The sequence below is a fragment of the Sycon ciliatum genome, chromosome 3, assembly GCF_964019385.1.
Source record: "Sycon ciliatum chromosome 3, ocSycCili1.1, whole genome shotgun sequence".
NCBI lineage: Eukaryota > Metazoa > Porifera > Calcarea > Leucosolenida > Sycettidae > Sycon > Sycon ciliatum.
Genome location: NC_088645.1, coordinates 34072992 through 34095219, shown reverse-complemented (window position 1 = coordinate 34095219; position 22228 = coordinate 34072992). Strand labels below are relative to the sequence as shown.

Sequence of the window (22228 nt, the reverse complement as noted above, 5' to 3'; positions counted from 1 at the left end):
CCAAATTTACTGCAAAACTTCAAACTCGTATAACTCGGCAACGGCTGCTCCAATCCACCTCGGACCTTCACCATTGGAATCAGTGCATTTTTCACTACAAGTTGTGAAGCTATAAAATAGAGAGGTTCCAGGCTGTCCAAGAGAGTGTTCAATACCGAGAGGTAGAGCTGGTTCAAACAATAGCAGGACAGGGAAAGTGTTTTTACTCCGAGTTTCACGCACTAGGCGATCATCAGAAGATAGTAATGAGAAATCTGGATCAGTATTGGTTTATATACTCGCAAAGCAAAGTGTAAATAGCTGCAGCATGGCGCAAATCTAAATTTTGTGAATGGCGGCAGTGCAAAGCGTGAATGACTGCATCGTGAGGCAAATCTAAGAGTAACAGTGTGAATGACAGCAGTGGTGAAAGGTGACAACCACTGGAGCCGGTTGTCTCTTACTTAATTAGGTGATGGCTGTGGATGGTTTGAAGTTCCGAAGGTAGTACATATTCGCATGGCGACACTTTGACACAAGCTCACTCCTTTTGTTGAGAAAGAGGTGCCTGGGTGCTTGCGCGATTTCCAATTTTTCCGCCAGGCACAGGTTGCACCTTTTGCTTTTGTTGCTGTAGGCCGCTGCTCTGCGGTGTACCGCCCATTGAATGATGCATGCCTTCCTTTCATCCTTCTTGGCCCGGACGTACTGCGATAGGCGGGTGTCCTTCTCGTGTTGTCTGTGGCAAGTTGTGAAGCTATCATTTTAGGTTGGACTGCTTGTCCTTTTACACCTGGGTCACGCACTACCGGGTTGTTGTCCACGAAATGCTGGCATGAAACGAGCAACTGGGGGTTTATTGCAGCTTGTCACTTTGCTGGACCATTGTGTCTCGGACCAATGATATTCCAGTTTTCCGCCTGCTGAACGGTGCACATTACGAGGACCAAGAGAACGAACACTAGGATCTCTTCCGCAGGTCCGTCTTGCTGCTGCCGCTGCCATATGGGGAAATGGTCGCTGAGCCGATCCCAATGCTAATGCGCCTATTGATTGGTTTACACAAAGATGTTTTATACAGACTCTTGTATCGATGAAAGTAAAGTGAGTGCACTCATACCACGAGAACAATGGAACAATATTTTAGGATTTGAACGTCGTTTTCATGCGATAATCGTCAGAAATCGTCATCACACTGGGAGTTGGACAACAGATCATATCAAAGGCCCGCGTGGGTGCAGGCACTGTAGCATGCTCGGTGATAGTGGATTTCCGCTGCACCGCAATCTGGGCCACTCTGGAGCAAAAGCAAATGATTGTGTTCTCCAACTCTGCTGCCTCAAGTATGCTGCCGTTAGCTGACAGAGATTGGAACAGAGTTAAAGATTGTTTCTTTCCTTCATTTATTTGGTCATCTTATTACACATGAAGCACACGTCTGCAGACGTGGACTGTACATATCTCCTTGTTCAATGCTTTGCTGGTGACCCGTCATCACATACATGTATCTCTTCCAATTCGGAATCGCTTGAACAGTCATGGCCACGTCCAAGTGGCAGCCGACCCAGCAACGTTCTGTTAGTGTATGTACTGTAGCACTTGCAATGGTACCATCCGCGGACGCTCTCCTCGGTGCAGTGGCTCTCGCGCAAGAAGGTATAGCTCGTCCTCCCTGCGTTTAGCAGCTTCAAACAAAGTTGTCACTCGGCAAAGTAAACCGGGTTTGCTTTTTCTGCAATGCAACGCAATGGCGCAAGCAAAATTCCCACGATACCAGGCCATTCCCAGGACGCCGCCTAGGAATCTCCATGGCATCTTCCTCCATCATTTCAAAAGGTATCTACTGTGCACAACACGGAGAAGAAGCAGCAGAAGGCAGCGCGCCATTGTACTCTGTGAAGTGAGTCTGCATGCCGAATAATATGGTATTAATTTTAGCACATTACAGGAGGGGAACACGGAAGGCCATGTGCCAATGCACTATGTATTTAATCACAGAATGTGTGAGAAAAGCAGACAACCGCGTGATCCCACACTTCCCATGCGTGATTTTTATCACCAGGGACGCAACGAGGCGTGGTCTGGAGTGACTTGCCTCATTCAATGATATTGATGTACAAAAAAGAGTATCAGCACGGACAAGCTGAGTCATAATAATTGTTATATCCCATCCTGTGCTTATGTTCACATGGGGCTTAGTATCGTGTATCTCAATCGCCCCGCGTAGTTTGCGACGGGCTCGATCAGGCTCTCTCCCTAATGTAGTACTGCAACTGCAGAGAATGCACTTTGCCCATAGTTGAGCTTGGATCCAGGGTGAGTAATACGGAAATGTTGATCCCATGGCTTGGCGAGTTCTTGTCGTCTTGCCTCACCATTATGTGAGCCCTGGCCAGCGGAAACCAGCACTTGTGTACTTGATATCAATCATCAAAATGTGACGTCAAAGTTTGGGACGCGCAGTGAGCTGGCTTTTGAAGATTCTTTTTCAATCGAGTGGGTGTCTTTGTTGTCAAAGGAGTTTAAGTGCCTTCAAGTGAGTCTGGTCAATTGATTTTAGCGCTAGGTGAGAGCTCGTCACACGGAGGTTGAGTTTAGACACAGCGATGGCGACAGGTGTCGCGACAAGGTCAAGAGTTGTCAGCGTGAGACTCCCTGTACGAAGCGGCGCTGAAAGTTAGTTCGCGATCGGAATTATTTCTTTGGTGGCGATCTCGCTGAGTTTGTCCAGCAGTGGCGAGCCTCATATGCATAGCAACGAAGAGCCCTCATAAAATCGACACTGGATACTGGTGACGACGATAGTCAGTGCTGGAGTAAAAGCGACTGCGAGGAGAAGCTGAATGTCGACCCGCTGAGCGATCCGTATTTCTACATCGACAACAATGATGTTGCAGACACTGATGGAGGGCTTCTCACGGCGCAAAACAGAGCGTAGTATTATACTCTACCTTGCCAGACGACGCCAAGCTGGCTGCTGCCTGTGCTGAGAAAAGGGGATTCCTAAAAGGTCAAACCGGCTGAACGCTTTGGGGCAACATCTTCACGCGCTACAAAACGCGAGTTTTCGCTCATATCATTGAAATACAATTATGCTGAAATCATGGTCTGAGTGAAGTGTGCAAGGGAGTGGATGTCAGTGGTATTGGTCAGTACATCTATCAGTATGGCAAGCTTTGGGACAACGCTCAAACTGCTAGCACAGAGGTCCCTGAACACAATTTGGAAGGCCAGCCACCAATCATCGTTTTGCACTCTGGTGTTGTAAAGAAGGTAGTGATGTATACGGAATATCGTCACACTTCTGAACTACTCATGCCTGCAGCACCAAGAGGGCACACCTGACTTGCATTCTATTTACTTACATGTACCTGTTCCACATCACAATCAGAAACTGTAGGATCAACTTGCATGGAGTCACTGGGCATGGATGCTGCGCCAACTGTACCAAATCTTGACCTGTGTGACTTCAAACTCTATTTTCCATGCTTTCGCTTATCAGATTGTATCCAAACTTGATAACTTGAGTGATTAATAGTGTAGAATCAATTTTGAGCGAAAAAATAATTTTTGAAAAATTACACATGTTCAGGTTTCTGCTGGCTGGGGCTCATGTTCTTCCAGCCGCGTTTCCAAGAAGCGGCCAGTCTCACCACCGTATTGTTCCGGACATTCTCTGCATTTCAGCTGATATATTTTTCTGCATACATACATCCTGTCCTCCGGATATGCATGAGATACAGGGCCTAGAAAGCAGGATATTGCACACTAATTTCAAAAATTTCCCTCGCGGGAGACCCCAGACCCCCCTCCAGTCGGACCACCTCCAACAGCGGAGCTACGCACCTGATGTCATGCCCGTACACATACATTTTGTAGATGCGCTTAAAGCAGGACATTCATGCAATGAAGAACGGATAATGGACCGTTTCACTGTAGTTTTGTGAGGACAGTGATATTTCTGTATCACAGCTGTCAAAACAAATCAAGATCATGGGCAAAACCGGGCATAGAACACCAGGGAGTGTTCACCTTGTCGACCCCAGTTCATAGCCAATGTCGTCACCAAAATCTACCGTGGCATACCAAATGAGATAATCGCTGTGGTACTCGTTATCCTTTCCCTTGTGTCCAGCTGTACCTATGCAGAAGCCGGCTCCGCTTGCAGCGGAGATGAAGAAAACCAGGCGTACCGTTTCGGACAGCGATGCCCCAGGGCAGGAGAGACCACTGCCGCAGATTCCCAAGCAACGTGAGTCCTTGCTGGTTGTGCCTCATTCACTGCGTAGACAGTGCTGAATGTCAGAATCATTTGAATGATTAGTTAGCCCTTTGTTGCTGGTAGGTCGATTTCAACCTGTGCTGGCTTTGCAAACCGAAAACTGATTGCATAGCCGGTCCTCGTACATCTCAGACGCCTGATCAAGAGGCCTCTTAGTAACTGACCTATTGCTACCTATACAAGAGAAGGTAGTGGGGTCGCATTTGAAAAAAAAGTTTTGATAGACACGATCATGCATATCATCCTCGATCCAACATCAAAGGGTTTTCATAACTTTAAATTAATGTTATGCTGTCGGATTCGAATGCGGAAAACTCGGCGTCTAGCCGAGCCTCACGCGAACCGTGAATCTATTTCTATTTTTATCGGATTCACTTCATAATTTTCTTCGTATCTCTGTGCAGCGCGGTCCCCGCCAAGTCTGCCCCCGCCACCACCACTCCCGGACTCGCGTGGGAGTTCTGCCACCCCACCGGTACAGCAGGATGATGGCACAACGACGGGCAATCGGAGCAGCAAGCCAACTGAGGAGGAAAGTATTGTTGCGAAGAGAAGAGGTAAGTTGTCACGGAAGTAACAGCCACTGACGCTTTGCTCATAGGCATATTTCTCACCCGTTTGATTTTGCATTTCCTCTAATTGCGGTTCTTATGACCTGGAAAGAAATTATAATTATTACTTTATTATCGGGACAGAGTTGAGATAATTTAGTGGATGGAGGAGGCAAAAAATATCATCAAATGTAGAAGGAGAACAAGCATTCTCAAACCAAGGCATTGCACTCCCCGCACCACAGGCAGTATCAACAAACCACTGTGTTCTTTTCTCTTTTTTTTACTATTATCCACAAACGCCTTAATCCAAGAGGGTGATGGCGTTCCTGCGGATGCGGAAAACTGGGCCTTTGGCCGAGTCTCACGCGAACCGTGAATGTTTTAAATTTTTTTCCACAAACGCAACTCGTAAAATAAATAATCATGTGGACAAAAACAAACAGGTACTGAGTAGGGGCTGCACTAGGCAGCAGTGATGGTGAGGTGCCAGGGGATCCACCGACCAAAGGTCTCGGTGTCAATGCCATGAGCCCTATTTAATCTCCCGATCCGCTGTGTGAATCCTGCTAACTTCTCTACTAAGCGGCGCAAAGACAATGCTGCTAATTTTACTGTTTTGCTATAACTTCTTTAATGGTTTCCTTTTGTCCGAATCAGACACTGTCATCACGGCAAATCTCAAACTGGCCGGTTCAAACACCAAGAAGCCGGGAATCACCGGTGCCAGCAAGTCGGCCCCGTCAGCGTCCACTGCTGGTGCGATGACCGTGGCGGAGGACAGTGGAGCGTCGGCCACAGCGCTGGGGCTGGGGCTGGCCAGTTCCGGCAACTTCACTCACCTCGGCTCGCAGTCGGTGTCGGTCATTGACTTGTTTGGCTTCCAAGGTGCTTCTCAGGTTAGAAACCAGCAAGCTGGCTATGTCTTGGACTTGATGCTTGATGCTTCTTTCCTTGCACTGTGCAATTATAATCCCTATGTATAGTATGAGTGACAAACCAATTACCAAACGCAATTCTGCTCCATCCATTCCTCGACTATGGATAGTGGATCAATGTTTCCTAAGTTTTCCTTACTCAAATAATTTCTGAATTTTTTCCTTATTACGCCACTGCCAATGTTACTGCATATCTTTCAGCCCCATATGTTTTCTAATAATTTGCTTTTCTTTTTCTGTATGTGCTTATTCAGGCAAGCTGTCGGTTCCAGACGTTGTGTTGCAATGTCACGGCGGAGGCGCTTCAGCAGCTCTACCAGAGTTCCGTCTTCAAACGCAGTGCCATGGAATGCAGGTAGGGCACAATGTTGACCCTGCTGCTGCTTTACAATGTTGACCCTGCTGCTGCTTTAGCCAACGATCACTATACTATCTACTCTCTATTCTCAAATACACACTTCTACATATCCTAGCTGGTAGTAACAACATGTGCATTATGCATTATCGTGAGTGTGATTGCTCTGGTAGACCACTACCCCATGTACTGAACAGTTGCTTTGTGAGTGAAAATTCTTCAATTGTTTGGTTCAAATGCAAAAGAACAGGTCATACTTATGGTAGAGTTGCACAGGAAATTGGTTTACGCCTATCAGTTCAAAACTACAGTAACCTTGACAAGTCAATTGTCACATGTAAAAAAACATGGAATGTCCTCTGACTGGATGTGTGTGTGTGTGTGTGTGTGTGTGTGTGTGTGTGTGTATGTGTGTGCGTATGTATGTGCGTATGTATGTGCATGTGTGCGTATGTGAGTAATAGTTGCACGTATGGTTGGGCATGTGTGTGTTCGTGTGTTCACTGGAGCATGGGCAAACATGCATGTGCATATGTGTACCTACTTTTGTGGTTGTGTATGCGCATACATGCGTGTGTGCCTCTCCATGACTGGGCCATTGTGATAACATGCAGGCTGGAAAGAATAGACGTAATGTTCGAAGCAGAATACGACAATCGATGTGACTGCTTCCAGCTGTTCACAGAGCAGGTATGTCCATGTGCATAACAAGCCGCTTGTATGTCCATAGCTCGTAGTCTAGACCGTTAGTTTTTCCAATGTACTACAGCCTATGGATCACTCACCGTATATAAATTGGCGTGCTGTGCTTGGTGAACGTTTAGTCTGTTTGTTCTTCGGCACTCCATTCTTCTGCGCCCGAAAATGCTGCATCGGCCGTGTTTTATGGCCATTTGTGTCTCTGAAACCGTGATGAACCCTGGACATGCTGCACATTTTATAGCCAACGAATATTGGTCATACAGAACTCACAGTTCTTTGTTTGACGGCAACTCGCCCATGATTGTGCATGGACGTCGCTGACTAACAGCGTTTGTGTGTGTGTGTTTGTGTGTGTTTGTGTGTGTTTGTGTGTGTTTGTTTGTGTTTGTTTGTTTGTGTGTGTGTGTGTCTGCCTGTGTGTGTGTGTGTGTGTGTGTGTGTGTGTGTGTGTGTCTGCGTGTGTCTCGATGTGTGCATGTCAGCGTGTGTGCATGTGTGCATGTCAGCGTGTGTGCATGTGTGCATGTCAGCGTGTGTGCATGTGTGCATGTCAGCGTGTGTGCATGTGTGCATGTCAGCGTGTGTGCATGTGTGCATGTCAGCGTGTGTGCATGTGTGCATGTCAGCGTGTGTGCATGTGTGCATGTCAGCGTGTGTGCATGTGAGCATGTCAGCGTGTGTGCATGTGAGCATATCTGCGTGTATGCGCGTGTCGGCGTGTGTGTGTGTGTGTGCGTGTGCATGTGTGTGTGTGTGTGTGCTTTCTTTACCCTGCTGGACAGCACTCTGGAATATTTCCTCTTATGACTAAAGAATGTGCCATGCCACGGTAAGCCTTATACGAGCAAAACGCTCCCACGTAGCCAAATGAAACCTACTCGGTTCCTATAGCTAGTATCTAGTCTGGTCCTGTGCAGTGTGAGAGACAAAATTTGAGAGCTTGATGTGGACCACCGTGACATTCTTGGAATTCAGCGTGTGCGTATTCATCGCTCTGGTTTAGGTATCTGGAATGTCATTGTAAATAGTCTCCAGGTTCATGAGTCAGCTCATTTGCCTGCCGCTCCCCCCCCCCCCCTCCCCACCCCCACCCTTGCCTCTTCCACGTCCTCCCCTCCCTCCTTTTCATGCCAGCATGGTAGCATGTCTGTTGATGCAGAGTATCATGGGACTAGCTAATTGATGATGCCTGGATATCGTGGATCTGCCCTGTCATTGACTGTAGTTCTGTAGTATTGAACATGGCTATTCTCTTGTGACCGTTGCAGAATTGCTGTGGAGAATTTCATTGGCAAACTGAGCACGTCACATGGTGGGAACCCGTGGTAAGTGCTAACACAAAAAGGCATCTATGAGTTAACGTGTCTGCAGATTTTTTTGCAAGTTCAACTTTTCCCATACTGGGAAGGTATGACCAGCTGTAGTACAATAGGGCTTGAAAGTGATGACATAAAAAACGCCCAGGGAGTAGTACGTTGACATCAGATTTCTATTTTGGATCCACTAAGGTGTGACTTTGCTATAGCCTCAGTATGTGGGTGCATAGCAACCCACTCATGTCGTATACAGCGGTGACTTTTACTTCACCACCAGTTGTTACCCCGCCCCCTGTAGCCAAATCAGTCGGTTTCACTGGCTACATCACCTTGCTGTGAGTAAGACGGCTTGAAATGTGCTTGGATCCATACAAAAACTGGATCCAAGTGGATCCAGTTTTTGACTTTTTGAAATTGTTGCTATGCTGTGACGTAGCACTTTCAAGCCCTATTGTGAGTTTTGTTCTGTACTTAGTCTGCCGGTGGTATCGGGTGATTGTGTGTATCTGGTGAGACGCTGTGGAATGTAAGAGGCTGTTTGTTAGGATCATAGCCATGATAAAGGATGCAGATGAGAACACCGGGTGAGATAATAGGAGTGAGAGGAGTGAATAGGACTAAGCGTGTAAGGGTGGAGTGTGACGCCCTGTTACAGTGCACATGGACATTCATGTCTGCTTGTCTGTTTGTCTGCTTGTTTGCTTGTCTGCTTGTCTGTTTGTCTGTGTGTCTCTGCGTATGTGTGCACGTGTATATAGTGTGGCTGCTGTGGACTCCAGCTCATCTTCGTTCACCATTCGCCACTACAACGGCAAGGTACCATGTCTTCGGTGCTGTTTTGCTAGACAACTTCCAGTCAGTTTAATGATTCCGTCAATGGCCGTGAGGACAAAAGAACTCCAAAATGGTTCTAATTTGGAGGGTCCAAATCAAGGTCCAAATTCATAGGACCAAACTTGGGGGCAATTTTAAGAGGTGCAAAATGGAACCCGAATTCAGGGAGCCCAAACAAGGCAAACCTTAGTTGCAATGAACGAATGTTATGTCCCTGGTTGAAGCTTAACCCTTTAAGAGCCACAGGAAAATTTCAAAATTCTGCATTTTTTGGTGTTCCTTGGATCATAGCTTCAGTTCTACTCACTCAATCCTCACAATCTAGGGCTTCCTGGAACAGTCTCCGCGAGAGGAAGAGAATGAGGTCGATCATGATAGCCAGCACACCGTCTATCCAGCGCTAGATCGCAGCGACAGTACGAAAAATGCCCCAAATGCGCCCAATTGCGTCCCGCACCAGATATTTCATTTTACTCGATCGTGGAGTTCCAATTTTTTCGCTGTGTACTCTTGACAATATCAACAGTGAAACCCATGCAAATTCGAGTAAACCAGCGTGACGAAAAGTCTCAAAATTCTCAATACTAAAGTCGCACTGCGCGCTTTTGAAATTGCCGCGATCGCGGCTCAACTTACGAGTGATTTATCTCGGGAACCGTTGCTCGCAGCGCTTCGCGGATTGTTTCTCCCGACAGGTGAGAGTTTTCTCTTCGCCCTGGATATTTCGATCACTGGATTGGAGCGAGATTGGACTGAGTTACGATCTTTTGAAGTTTTGCATTCAAGTATGGGGCGGCTCTTAAAGGGTTAACTTTAGCATGTTATCTAGGGAATCTGTTGCAATAAGGATGTATTGTGTCACTGAGATTTACAATTATCGTGTATTTTGAAGGTTACGTACAATGCCGACGCTATACTTGAGGTCAACAAGGACACCATTGCTGATGATGTGGTGACTATTTTCCAAGTACCGGTGAGTTAAATCCAGTGTGTTTCGGTTGTTATCCCCTGTAAAGCAAGGCGCTGCTGTCTTTTCTCAAGATCCGTGGTTGGTCTCACCCTCTCCTCAATTCAATTGGCTGTCTTGACATGCTACGAGGTGCAGGAATAAATAAATAAATACATAACTACCGCTCCAGGCCATAGATTAACGGCCGGACATCGGACATTTTCCGGCCATTTTCGGCCACTGACCGGACGTTTTCAATTTCACCGGACATAGTGTCCGGTCAAAAAGGAAAAAAAGAGCAGCGACCTTTCGACCTTTTTGTGCAGAGCTGGGCTTTCTTTGGAGCTTCGTGCCAAATGCGACTTGCATGTCGTACAACTAACACGTCTACACCGGTCCGTAGCCTCAGGCGTAGACTTCACCAGATTTACTTGATCCGCCTGTAGCAACCCGGTTGCTACAGTCAATTCACACTTTCGACCTTTGGTCATGGTGTCGACTTCGCACTTGAATCGATGGGTTGAACTGCAGTGTTCGCTCTTGAGAGGAAGATGTCATCTATTATTTTTCACTCTTTCACTAACCAGAAATGCAGATAGTCTTTTAGAATGTCTTGTGGAAAGCGAAAGGGAGATTCAGAGGACTTGCTGCCGGGCAATAAAGTCCGTGGTGTGAAGGCCGCTACGTGCGGTAAGTGGATCTCGGACAATGATGCAGAGCTGACTACTTCCGCCTGGCTGATTTATGACCGGCAGAAGAACATCGGCTGTTAGCAGAATGTTTGAAGTGTTCCATGTGCATCAAGTTTGTAGACAGAGTCCGCAGTTGTAAAAACTTCAGCGAGGCTTTCATAACCGGATTCAAGAACCTGAGAATATCAGCCTTTAAGGATCATGCTGGAACGGAGATGCATAAACGAGCAATGAATCTTTTCCGTAGGCAAGAGAGTCCCACTCAAAATGCCCTCGAATTCGCTCCAATTGGGAAGGCACTGTGCAAGATGGACGATGGTGCTGCCACTATTGCACGACGCAAATTCGAACTGACTTACCGCTTTCTTGTACATACATTTGTCGTCAGTAAAAAAAAAGAAGTTCAGTTTCTAATACAAATAAATTGGTGAATTGTACATAGTAATGTGTGAGATACGTCCACATAATGAGTCATTGTGAATATACTTCAGTACTACTAAAAAAAGAAGAAACACCCTTAAAATGTGTTGTGGAAAATGTCCGGGCATGTCTGGACAGATTTCAAAACGGAAGGACATTTGTCCGAGCTAAATGAAATCCTTAAGCTATGCCCTGCCGCTCCAGCGGTGCCAACTGTTTCTACTGAACAGCTTTTTTGTTTCTCAAGGCGAAATGTCTATCCGGACCAGTCATAATTTGGTGGCTGCGGCCATGCCCCTTCCACTTCTCCTCTGCCATTGTCACATGTGTCTGAATTGATTTTGGCTGAGTCTGCTATGAATTGATTTTGTGTTTTCCTGCCCTCTCCCTATTCTAGAATTGTAATTTTGGCTTCGTGTCGCACCTTTTCTCGGCGGAAACAAAGATGGCGGGTTAGTTAGTAAAGTTGAACGGTGTCGATAATAATCAATGCCAGTATGTTATTTCTAGATATGTAGTTTTATGTCAGTAGTACATACACAAGGTGTGTCACTCCACAGCTACCGTATTTCCCCGTAAGTTAGTTCTCCCCAATGACTTAGTACCCCTCTATAAAAAATAAACTTTCCACTGCCGAGGTTATCACCCCGAAAGACAGTTCCCCCGAAAGATAGTAAGTCCGTACCCGTCCTACATGTACAGACACCGTACAGTACATAATCATACGCACGGACACTAGAGTTGCGCAGGCTTCCCACTGCGTGTCATTTACCCCCGATAAAAAGTACTCCCCGAAAGATTGTACCACCCCCGAAAGTTAGTACTCGTCTGGCTGCTAAGTTCGAAAGTTAGTACGTACTAACTTATGGGGAAATACGGTAGTTTGGTCGACTGGAAAATTTTAGTTGTCACCTTTTTCAGAACCTACTGCATGTCACTTTAAGGGTCCATTTTATCGTGAGTTTGTGTCGCTTAAGGGTCCATTTTATCGTGAGTTTGTGTTTTTCCGCTGTCGAAACAATTTTTTTAAATTGTTCTGCTGCTGAAGCTGTTCACCGCACTCATACTGCAGGCTTAGTGCGAGTTCACGCGACCACAGAATCGCACTACATACCTCATACGAAAATCATGATTCATGATCTTCAGAAAATGTGTTGCACACTCTTGTTTATATGCACTCTTGATGATATATGTATGTCTAGATGGCACTAGTATAGTGTATAGAATATAATGTATCCCCACTCCTTGATAACAACCTGGCTGCATACCTACATTTACCCACCTATCCTTTCTTGGCATCTTTTATTCACCAATTCTTGATCATAACCTGTCCTTTTTGTTACTGTGTTGTGGTGCTAGGTGAAGGTGGTAATGGTGCTCCGTCTCCTCGAGGCATGCAGTACCGAATCACACCACAAGTCACAGCGCCAGGAAACAGGTAGGCTCGGCAATGGAGGTTACATGCACTCTGTCTTGAGATGTACTTCAATTAAGGTCTACTTACTGAGCACACCATGTAGCAGTAAATTACAATTTGCCTGTCCCGGAGAGGTGCGTGGCTGATGGATTAGCTGGATAAAGCATTACAAAGAGGAGTGTTGTGTGCACATGGAATTAAATGTCCAGGGATTTAGGCACTGAAACAAGAACTTGTGTGTTTGCTCTGCAGCGACTCCAATCCCAACAGTCTGGTGCGTGACTTTCAGACAAAGTTGGATGCACTGCTGTACACTCTGGAGCAGGACCCGCCTCACTACATTCACTGTCTGAAGGTAAGACCGGCTGCTTGAAGATGTTGGTCAAGGCGAGTGCTCTGCTGTTCATGGCATGGTGGCCATGCTGATGATTGGAGGTGAAATTCAGCCGTTGATTCTATCCACGTTTACTGCACAGTTCAGTGTGTTTAGTGACAGGGGCACGCAGACCTGTAGCCTTGCCACCCACCGTCATGCAACTCAGGGCCATGCCACCCAGACCAATGCACCTCAGGGTAGGGCACATTCCGGGTCATATCCCCCCCCCCCCTCCCGCAAGGCCACACACCCAAAGGACATGCACTTCAAAGGTTACGTTATGCAACCGCAGGGCCGTCATATTTATGAGACCTGGGTTCACCTCCCATCACCATATTGTCGACAGTCCTACAATTATCCAGGATTGTCTTCCAGTGTCGTGGTTTGCTCATGAACTTGAGTTGAGCCAAGCTTCATGCTCTGAGTGCCTAAATCGAGGGTCAGAGTTGACATGATATTGAGTCATACATCTTGCATCCCTCTTCATCTGATTGTGTGTATGTCCGTGTGTATGTCCGTGTGTGTGTCCATGTGTTTGTGTGTGTGTGTGTGTGTGTGTGTGTGTGTGAGAGTGTGTGTCTGTGTATGTATATGCGAATGTGTAAATTTTGCGTGTGTACTGGCGTGTATGCGTGCCTGAATGCATGTATACGTATATGGAGCAGAGCAACAGTACGGGAGCAGCTGGTGTGTTTGACGAGAGCACGGTGGCTAGACAACTGCGACAGCTGGATGTGCCGGACACGCTAGCCCTCTTCAAATACGGTAGGCATCATAGACCTGGCTGGTTTTGTTGCTGTAGGCATGCTTGCTGTAGGCATGCTTGCTGTAAGCATGCTTGCTGTAGGAATGCTTGATTTAGGTCTTGAAGTTACAGGTACACGGCCTGTTTGCCTCTGTTGTATGTGTTTACTGCTCTGCACATTTGTGCATTGAGCACTCTGCTCCGAGTCCGAGCTGCCTCGACCGGCCTTGTTTGTACTGTAAGTCTACAAATACTAAATTTCAGCCTCCCAAGGCTAAAACACATTTCAGGGGCATGACAATTTAAGCCTGTACTGCTGCTGCCTATATACATTGTCACAATAAACCTTGCAAACCAAATTTTAGGCAACGCAAAAAAAAACTGGCCAAAATGCTCAGGCCCGGCAAAGATAGCTCCAAATATGCGCCGAATGTTTGTTGACTCACATCATAGGGGGTGGAGCCCTAGTACGCGAAATAATACTAGGTGTTTGTCTGCTGTATCCTAACTAGCAGGAAGAACAAAGCACCCCCTCCCAAGTTGGTATGAAGCGATATTTTCATTGTGTGTGTGTGTGTGTGTGCACCGTCTAGCTATCAGCATTTGCACTGTTTGGCCTGATTGTGATTTTACGAAATATGGTGGTATGAGCATATCACATGGATGCACACTACGGAACAATGCCCCTGATCACAAACGTAAACCAGTTGGCAGGGCCTCGGTCTTGCCACCATTGATTTTGAGATATCAACCGGCAGTCTGAAAATTATGACTTTAATGAATTGCTACACTCAAATTTGTATGATAACTTTCAATAATCATGGGTACACCGTAATATTTGAATGTAAATGTTACGTTTTGTGGCACATATCAGTCAAAGTTATGTAGTGTTGTTACTGCATACAATGTATACCGACCAATCAAATGCCACCTGTGTTCCTGTCCATGTATATATATTTTAGGGTATTCGCACCACTGGTCTGTTGAGAAATTCAATCAAAGGTTAGTGTGTTAGGGGCCATCCGTAAATATAGATATTTATTTAGAAACGAAAACTAATCGTTGAGCGCCTGTTCGTTTCTCAAAAAATATAGATGCACAGTTTGTATGTGTGGGCACGTCCAGAAAAGAAAAGAAAACATATCGATACTATGCATCGTTTGTATGTGTTCGTTTCTGAGGGAGGGGGGGAGGGGGGTTGAAGAGAAACGACTAGTTTTCGTTTTTAAATAAATACCGGTATTTACGGATGGCCCCTTAGTGTGTTAGTGTGTGTGTGTGTGTGTGTGTTTGTGGGTATGCGTACAAATGTGCATGTGTGCATGCCTGTGTATGTGCATTTCCATGTATGTGCATGTATGTATTTATGAGTTTGTTTGAGTTAGTGTATGATACTGCATACATGTGCATGTCCGTAACCGAATTTGACGGTTAGAGTGCATTCTACAATATGGAGAATTCAAGGGACTTGTAAGGCAAATATTGATGTGAAACTTTGTGACATGGAAGTCTACATACTAAAGTACTTTGAAGTACATTTTCCAAATAAAAAGTGATTTTCCTAAATTTCACCCCTAGGTCCATTTACTGAGATCATGGCTTATATAATATGTGTGCAGGTTTTCATGTGTGGCTCACATTCGCTACCAGAAGGCGAGCAGCACTGACCTCTCTGTGGTAAGATGATAGCCTAGCGGAGAACGAACATCATGTGGTGAACTTGTGCAGTAAACCTTCGCAATGTCTAGAGAAACCACTGCAACTCTGAAATATCTTTCTCTAGGGAGATGTAACTTTAGGCATCGACCAAGATGTCTCCTTTGATGGCACTTTACCTGAACGTATTTTTATCTGCAGACTGCAGCCTACGTATCACCTGGATAGGAAAGTCGATCATGAAAACACTAGTAAAGGGAGTCTTTCGACCAGGCAGGACGACGCGACGCTACTATGCACTAGTACAGACAGTTCACCAGCGACATGACAGCAAGTACTCTACATCAGCTGTTTATACTGGTGTCTGCAAGCGCCGTATGGTCTCTTGCCTCTTCGAAAGAAGAACCGATTACTAGCATGAATTGACGGCCCGAATGAAAATGGTACCAAATATCATGTATGCACCGGGCTTTTTTTATATATAATTTGTTTTATTCCGATTTCGTTGGTGGTATTGTTTGTGTAGGGTATCCTGAAGTCTATCGATGGTGCATCATCAGCTGCATCCCTGCAAGGCACCAGCTCTTCGACCACTCTCGGTGCAGGTGCCCAGGGCAGTGGTGTTGTGTGCTCCGACAGCAAGACCTCCAACCTGGTGTGGGCTGTCGGTGAAAAGCTGGTCCTGTTCAGGTGCGCACCCATGTGATGATCATGTCTGCCTTGATTGAAACGGTGAAATTTCAATTCCCGTGTCTACATAAGAATAGCAAGATCATCGGCAATTCTGGTGATCAATAGAGGTACAGCGCATCAAATTTCACCATCAACGTTTCCAATTAAGAAATATAGTTAAAGATCAGTATCTAATACATTATCGTGTGTAATACCTTATAGACGTAGCGGCAGCATGAGCCCAGATTTGATGGCCGGACTTTGCCCTAGAGATTCGCCGCACGTTAATGTGTAAATTACATCCCTTGCTCTGTGTGGTGAGTACCGGATACATATTGTTCCTCATGGATCAATAAGGTGGCGCTGTACAGGCATAGTGGTGGCCTGCGGATACGAATATTCAAGCGATGCTGAATCGGATCCGGCAAATACCATTATCATTATCATCACGTTGAATTGTTGTCCTGTCTCCCTATACGGTGCCTATGGACCCGACCTCACTGCGGTGAGTACTCTTGGATCTGTGGGCCAATCTACTCCTGTATACTGTAGATCGGGTAATTTTAGCGACGTAAAAACCCTAGCGAATTTAGCGATCGACTCATTTTCACTAAAGTTTAAGTCGCTAATCCGTTGAGACATTAATAGTGCACTGATGATCCGTGAGTAAAATCGCTGCAAATCGCTAAAATAGAACGTCGCTAACCGGTTGACAATGGGAAAACGCTAAATTAATACTCCCTAAAATTACCCGTTCTACAGTTATTCATTATCTTGTGCCCGCCCTGCTCTTGTCCAGTGAGGTAACCCTTCAGCTGCTGGAGCACCGGCGCAACCTGTGGCGCGAGCGTTGCGTCGTGAAGCTGCAGAGCCAGGTGCGCAGGTGGCTGTGCGTCCGGCAGTGGCCGGACGTGAAGAGAGTGTTGCTACAGCAAAGGAGCAACCCAGTGGACAGGAGTGACACGTGAGTTAGCCATTTTGCCCTGGTTTGGTTGAGGTTGTATTTTTTTCATCAATATATCCATGAAGGAAAAAACAAGAGAGATTGTAAGCTGTGTCGCAACTTTGAGTTTCACGTATTACTACGATCATCAGGCAACTGATGGCTCCAAAACGGACAGCCTGAACATAAGGGGGAGCAAGGTGAGAAATTATGAGGGGTACCATAGCACAAGAGTCATCAGCCATGAGGAAATATGTTATAAGATGCAAGTATGTCGTTCTCCGCAGTCTGTGTACATGTAAAAAAATTGGCGGTACTTGCGCTGGGTGTGAAATCACAAAAAAAGTCGACGAACAATCCTAGAACTGACAATCGAAAATCATTTTAAAACTGGCGCAAGGGTGTTCAGTGTACGCGAAAAATGACGTGTGCAAGTCCGAACACATCAAAGCAGAACAAAAGAGAAGAGTGAAAAAAAAAGATTGAACGACGAAGATGGGATTCGAACCCACGCGGGCAGAGCCCAATGGATTAGCAGTCCATCGCCTTAACCACTCGGCCACCTCGTCATCACACTTGTAGCTGGGGCCACTTGAGTTCTAATTCTGTGAAGCACGTGTATCTGAAGGAAAGAGAGAGCGGAAGATGTGAAAGTTACTACCGTGAAGTTCCGTGCATACGCTCACTCGAAATAACACCCATGCCCGAAATAGCGCCCATCGAATCGACATCTGCACTCAAAGCCCGCCAGTTCGCCCATGCCCAAAAACCGGTCAGGGTGATGCTGTGCTTGTGTATGCGTATGTGTGCAAAATGTTATGCATGCTTATGAAAACGCAAGCGATGGAATATGCACCTTGTATAGGCCCAGTCCTGAAATAACGCCCATGCGCAAGTATCGCCCAGTTTTCAGACCCTTGTTCTGTATACGTCCGGGGCTTATTTACGGAACTTTACGGTAGTAGCCAAGCTGAAACACTGGGTTCTACGCTTATGTGCTCATGCGCCTATGTGCACATGTGCTCATGTGTATATGCACTAGAACTGTGACTTTATGTGTGTGTGGGCAACTTAGTGTTTGTGTACGTATGCATGCATTGTGTGATCACGTGTGTATACGCGGTCATAGTGTCTGTCTGCCTATCTACCTGTGTTTGCCAATTAGTGTGTCTTGGGCTGTCTGTCTGTCTGTCTGTCTGTCTGTCCGTCTGTCTGTCTTTCCGTCTGTCTGTCATTCCGTCTGTCTGTCTTTCCGTCTGTCTGTCCCTTCCGTCTGTCTGTCCTTTCCGTCTGTCTGTCCTTTCCGTCTGTCTGTCTTTCCGTCTGTCTGTCTTTCCGTCTGTCTGTCTTTCCGTCTGTCTGTCTTTCCGTCTGTCTGTCTTCCGTCTTTCCGTCTATCTGTCTTTCTATCTGTCCGTCTGTCTGTTTGTTAATCCACCTGTCTGTCTCTCGTTTGTCTGTGCATAACTATATTGCAGTGTGTCTGAGTGTACCACGATATCCATGCCGGCAGTGGAGCATGACTCTGCCACATGTCTACACTCGGCTGACGGTGTAAGTACTCTCTGATACAGTGAACAGTACTTGTGTATCGCTGCTCTCTGCTACATATTCAGATTTTGGTTTCTTTAAAAATCTTTCATCTCCTGCACAGATAGAATGACGAGCAGTTGCTTTTTTCGTAACTCTAGTTTTACGAACTGAATTGATACTCATATGAAAACGTATACTGTTGCATCATCTCCTGCACATTACTTACAGGCTGATTTTAGTTAGATGAACGGTGCAAGCCAAGCATGTCGGAAGGTAACACATAGTTATACCAGGGCGGGGAAGAGGATTGGGAGAACTAAAGTAAACGAGGCTAGAGTGCCATGTGGCGCACAGCTGATCAGTTGATGCTAGTGGGCAGTTCAGCAGGTAATGGAGTCATGTTTCCAATATTCACAATGACCTTATTCTTCTCCCAGGCCTCATCAAGGGAAGCACCTAAACGCATATCTGATAGTGGGCAAGTAGAATTGCAAGAAATCACATACGTGATCGTGTGTGCACGCAGAAGGCACACAGGAGGCTTACCGAGAATGTCGCAACTCCGGGTTTCTTGCACGATTCAGTCATCAGGCGACTCGATTTTGTGACTTTGTGCGTATGCGTATGCCACCTGTGTTCACCGGCTTCCGTTTCCCCCATCTCTATCTCTCCCTATCTCTCCCTATCTCTCTCTATTTGTCTCTCTCTCTCTCTCTCTCTCTCTCTCTCTCTCTCTCTCTCTCTCTCTCTCTCTCTCTCTCTCTCTCTCTCTCTGTAGTTCTCACCTCCACCATTGCCGAAAACACGTCCGTACACTGTCGTGGGCAATGTCAAGGTTGGATTCCCGCAGGCAAGAAAGATGGCTACGAACTACCCAGGTGAGTGACACACCTTTTTTTTCTTTCCTTTAGTCCAACATCACTGCTCCAATAATAATTTGACTATGTCTGCCTGAACCTGCTCTATGCATTGCAACTTGCCATTCACCGGATGCCATCACAGAATATACTCGTATCTCTCTTCTCTGGGCCTCAAAATCATGGGGCAGGGCAGCGGGGTTGTCATCAGGTACGTTGGAAACCCTGCTACCCGTAATTAGAGCGGTCATTTGGGTAGCAGTTTGCTCCTGAGAACCCGGCCGGGTAGTTGGAGTACGGTATTTTCACATTGGTGCATATAAAAAGCACGCCTACGTGCTGACTGTACACTTGCTATGTAGTGCAAGCATACACTCACCGTCTAAGCTATATCCAAAATTAACTAGGTACCCGTGCTACCCGGATAGAATTTTATTTTTATTCCAACCACAATTGTGGGAAAGTTTTAATCCTATGCACAGCATTCACCCACAGTTGCAAGGTATCATACGTAAACGACGAGCGCGAAACAAGACCAGTGCAATCTGACAGGCCTGCAGCTCCGAGATGTACATGCACCTAATTTCTAGTGCCTCCTATGGATACATGTACTTGTATGTTACACACCGGAGGATGCACCCAGTGTGCTGACAGTGCTCAACACTCTTGATTACCCTTGTTGTTCTGTATGTTAAACGTGTATCACGTAGCGGCATGTTTTCTTTCGTTGTTCGATGCAACCCTTGTTTTTTGGAACTTGCTGCTTTTGTGACCTGGCAGAGTTTGGAGAGCCAATATTCCTGACTGGGCAAGAGGTTCATCTGGTCGGTGTGTCAGCGAACCGCCGCGGTTACATCCGGGTTGCCAGGGGTGATTCGACTGTGGAAGTGCCGCACCGCTTCATGCGCTTCGAAAAGGTGAGTAGGCCAGTGTGTTGTGTCATGGTGTTCATTTTACTCTTTTAACCGTCTCACTACCAGCCATTCAAATATCGATCCACGTGGATCGATGCAATCCACGTGGATCGATGCAATAGGCGATCACTAAATATTCCGCCACACGCTCAAATATTGTCGGATCGTTACAAATGAGGGCTTTACGTCTTCAGGAAGACCTCTTCGTCACGATGCGGCACACACGAATGGCGCTTGTTGTAGTTTCTACGAGTGCATAGCTGCCATCAATAGCTTTCCAGAGAGTTGTTATTTGTGAGAAATGGCCAAGGGAGAGCAGAGATGATGAGGATTTGTGTTTGGTAGACGGTGAATCGACTCAATTGCGAAACTTAATGGGTACTCTTGAAAATAAAACATCGCCAGGCGATACACAGCTCTTGCACTGCACACGCTACCCTATACACTCGAACGTGTCTGTAACCGAATGGCGCCTAGTAGCATGCACTATGATCCGACACACCGCCAAAGACAACAACCGACCGTTCCTTCTTCGTTCTAAGATTCTGTTGAGTAAGAAAAGTGTACGGTATTATATGTGACCAAAAAGATACAGTGAAAGAAAAGCCTAGCAAAGCATTGCAAGGCACGTTGGTTCGGCTGCGTTGGTTCAGCTGCACGCTAGTGCAAACATGCAGATCGACAATGTTGGGCGGAAACCAAACACCACAACATTGCCAGAAACTAACTTGTTCACACCTACATACAATCATGAGTCCATACCGTGTCTGGTCTGGTTTGTTATGTTAGCAACCTAGAATGCATTGAACACATGGATTCGATCACACATTCCCCCCTGGTAACACAACAAAACAGGGAACTTGCACTAAAACGTAGAACTAAGGTTCTCCAAAGAAAAGAACAACACTCCACCAACAGCTAAACAAGAGAACAGCAAAATGCGTAATGGGTCTTGCATTTGCTAGCTTGCTCCTAACTAAGCACGCGCCAAGCTAGACTGATAACACGGCACACGTACAGTTTCAGGAGCCATAGCGCTGCGGTGGCCTAATGGCAGATCTGTCTCGCAGGGACATGCGAATGCCGCCATCCCCAATGTTGGGCTCAGGGCCTGGCAGCACTGATGCTGGCTGGTACAGATAACCACCATCTGTAGCCGCTGCACTGTCGTCCATCAGCGCTGTTGATTGGGCCAAGTCACGGGCGACATCCCTCTTGATGATCTCCACGTTGACAATCTTCTCCGCTGAGTGTGGATAGGCAGCCCGGGTGATGACAACTGTCGACGGCGACACAACGCGAACGATGCGCCACCCAGGCTCGTACGGTGCCAGGCATTTGCGGCTCCGGGAAGGCCGACGTAACAGCACCGCATCCCCTACGCTGTACTCTGCTCCTTCGATCACGCTCTCTGTGTCGTTCCGGGAGAGCTCTTCGTTTACGAGGTCTCGCACACGTGCCGGAGCGTCGGTGCCAGGGTGCGACGTCAGCTTCTGGTTGAGGAGCCGGTAGTCGAGGCAGGGCCGAACTGGCGTTGATGCCTTATGCTCCTGCGTAGCAGCGAGCAGAGGCAGCACACATCTCGGCTCACCATGGTTCACTAGCCAGCCGTTGCCGAGCCATTTTTCAACCTCATCTCCAAATAGCTGTTCCTGCTCCTTGGAGAGCTTGGATCGTGGGTACTCTCCAAGGCCTGACCCGATGCACGTAGTCGGCTCCGTCTTGTCCGCCCATTGCCACTGCACCTCCCACGCCTTGTCAGCCGTACTCCACCGGAGGATCATATCTGATGCCCGCAGCACAAAATCGCCATTGCTGAGCTTCTCCACGTCCGCGTGGTGAAAGTCTTCAGCGACGGCTCGTGCTTCCGACTCGGGGCGTGATGGATGCTCATCTGGGGTGCTCGACGCCAGCACCAATGGGCATGCAGCACTGACGGTCCCGAATACAACCCCCACCAGTTCTCCTGCGTCATACTGCATATGCACACCACCCAAAGTCGCGATGCTGTTAACTCCAATCAGCACATCAGCCTCCACGACAGACAGGTCGTCCACCACCAGCATGTCAGTCTCGGTCTCACGTAGGCGAACCACA

At 46.8% G+C, this 22228-nt stretch overlaps 1 protein-coding gene and 1 non-coding gene across 2 annotated transcripts in view; one reads left to right on the top strand and one right to left on the bottom strand.

The window, feature by feature from the left end:
- LOC135812039 (uncharacterized) overlaps nt 1-22228 on the top strand; it is a 42594-nt gene that overhangs the window by 18163 nt on the left and 2203 nt on the right. Inside the window, exons 13-32 of the mRNA XM_065325352.1 lie at nt 4115-4231; nt 4666-4818; nt 5473-5711; nt 6005-6105; nt 6720-6795; nt 7590-7636; nt 8076-8132; nt 8882-8939; nt 9850-9930; nt 11416-11470; nt 12378-12456; nt 12688-12790; nt 13477-13576; nt 14519-14558; nt 15176-15233; nt 15739-15902; nt 16684-16848; nt 18306-18381; nt 19139-19238; nt 19998-20134. Of these exons, the coding sequence (XP_065181424.1) occupies nt 4115-4231; nt 4666-4818; nt 5473-5711; nt 6005-6105; nt 6720-6795; nt 7590-7636; nt 8076-8132; nt 8882-8939; nt 9850-9930; nt 11416-11470; nt 12378-12456; nt 12688-12790; nt 13477-13576; nt 14519-14558; nt 15176-15233; nt 15739-15902; nt 16684-16848; nt 18306-18381; nt 19139-19238; nt 19998-20134 (2006 nt within the window). The remainder of the gene's footprint in view (nt 1-4114; nt 4232-4665; nt 4819-5472; nt 5712-6004; nt 6106-6719; nt 6796-7589; nt 7637-8075; nt 8133-8881; nt 8940-9849; nt 9931-11415; nt 11471-12377; nt 12457-12687; nt 12791-13476; nt 13577-14518; nt 14559-15175; nt 15234-15738; nt 15903-16683; nt 16849-18305; nt 18382-19138; nt 19239-19997; nt 20135-22228) is intronic.
- On the bottom strand, nt 17315-17396 carry Trnas-gcu (transfer RNA serine (anticodon GCU)). Its single transcript has one exon. It is a non-coding gene; the product is annotated as a tRNA-Ser (tRNA).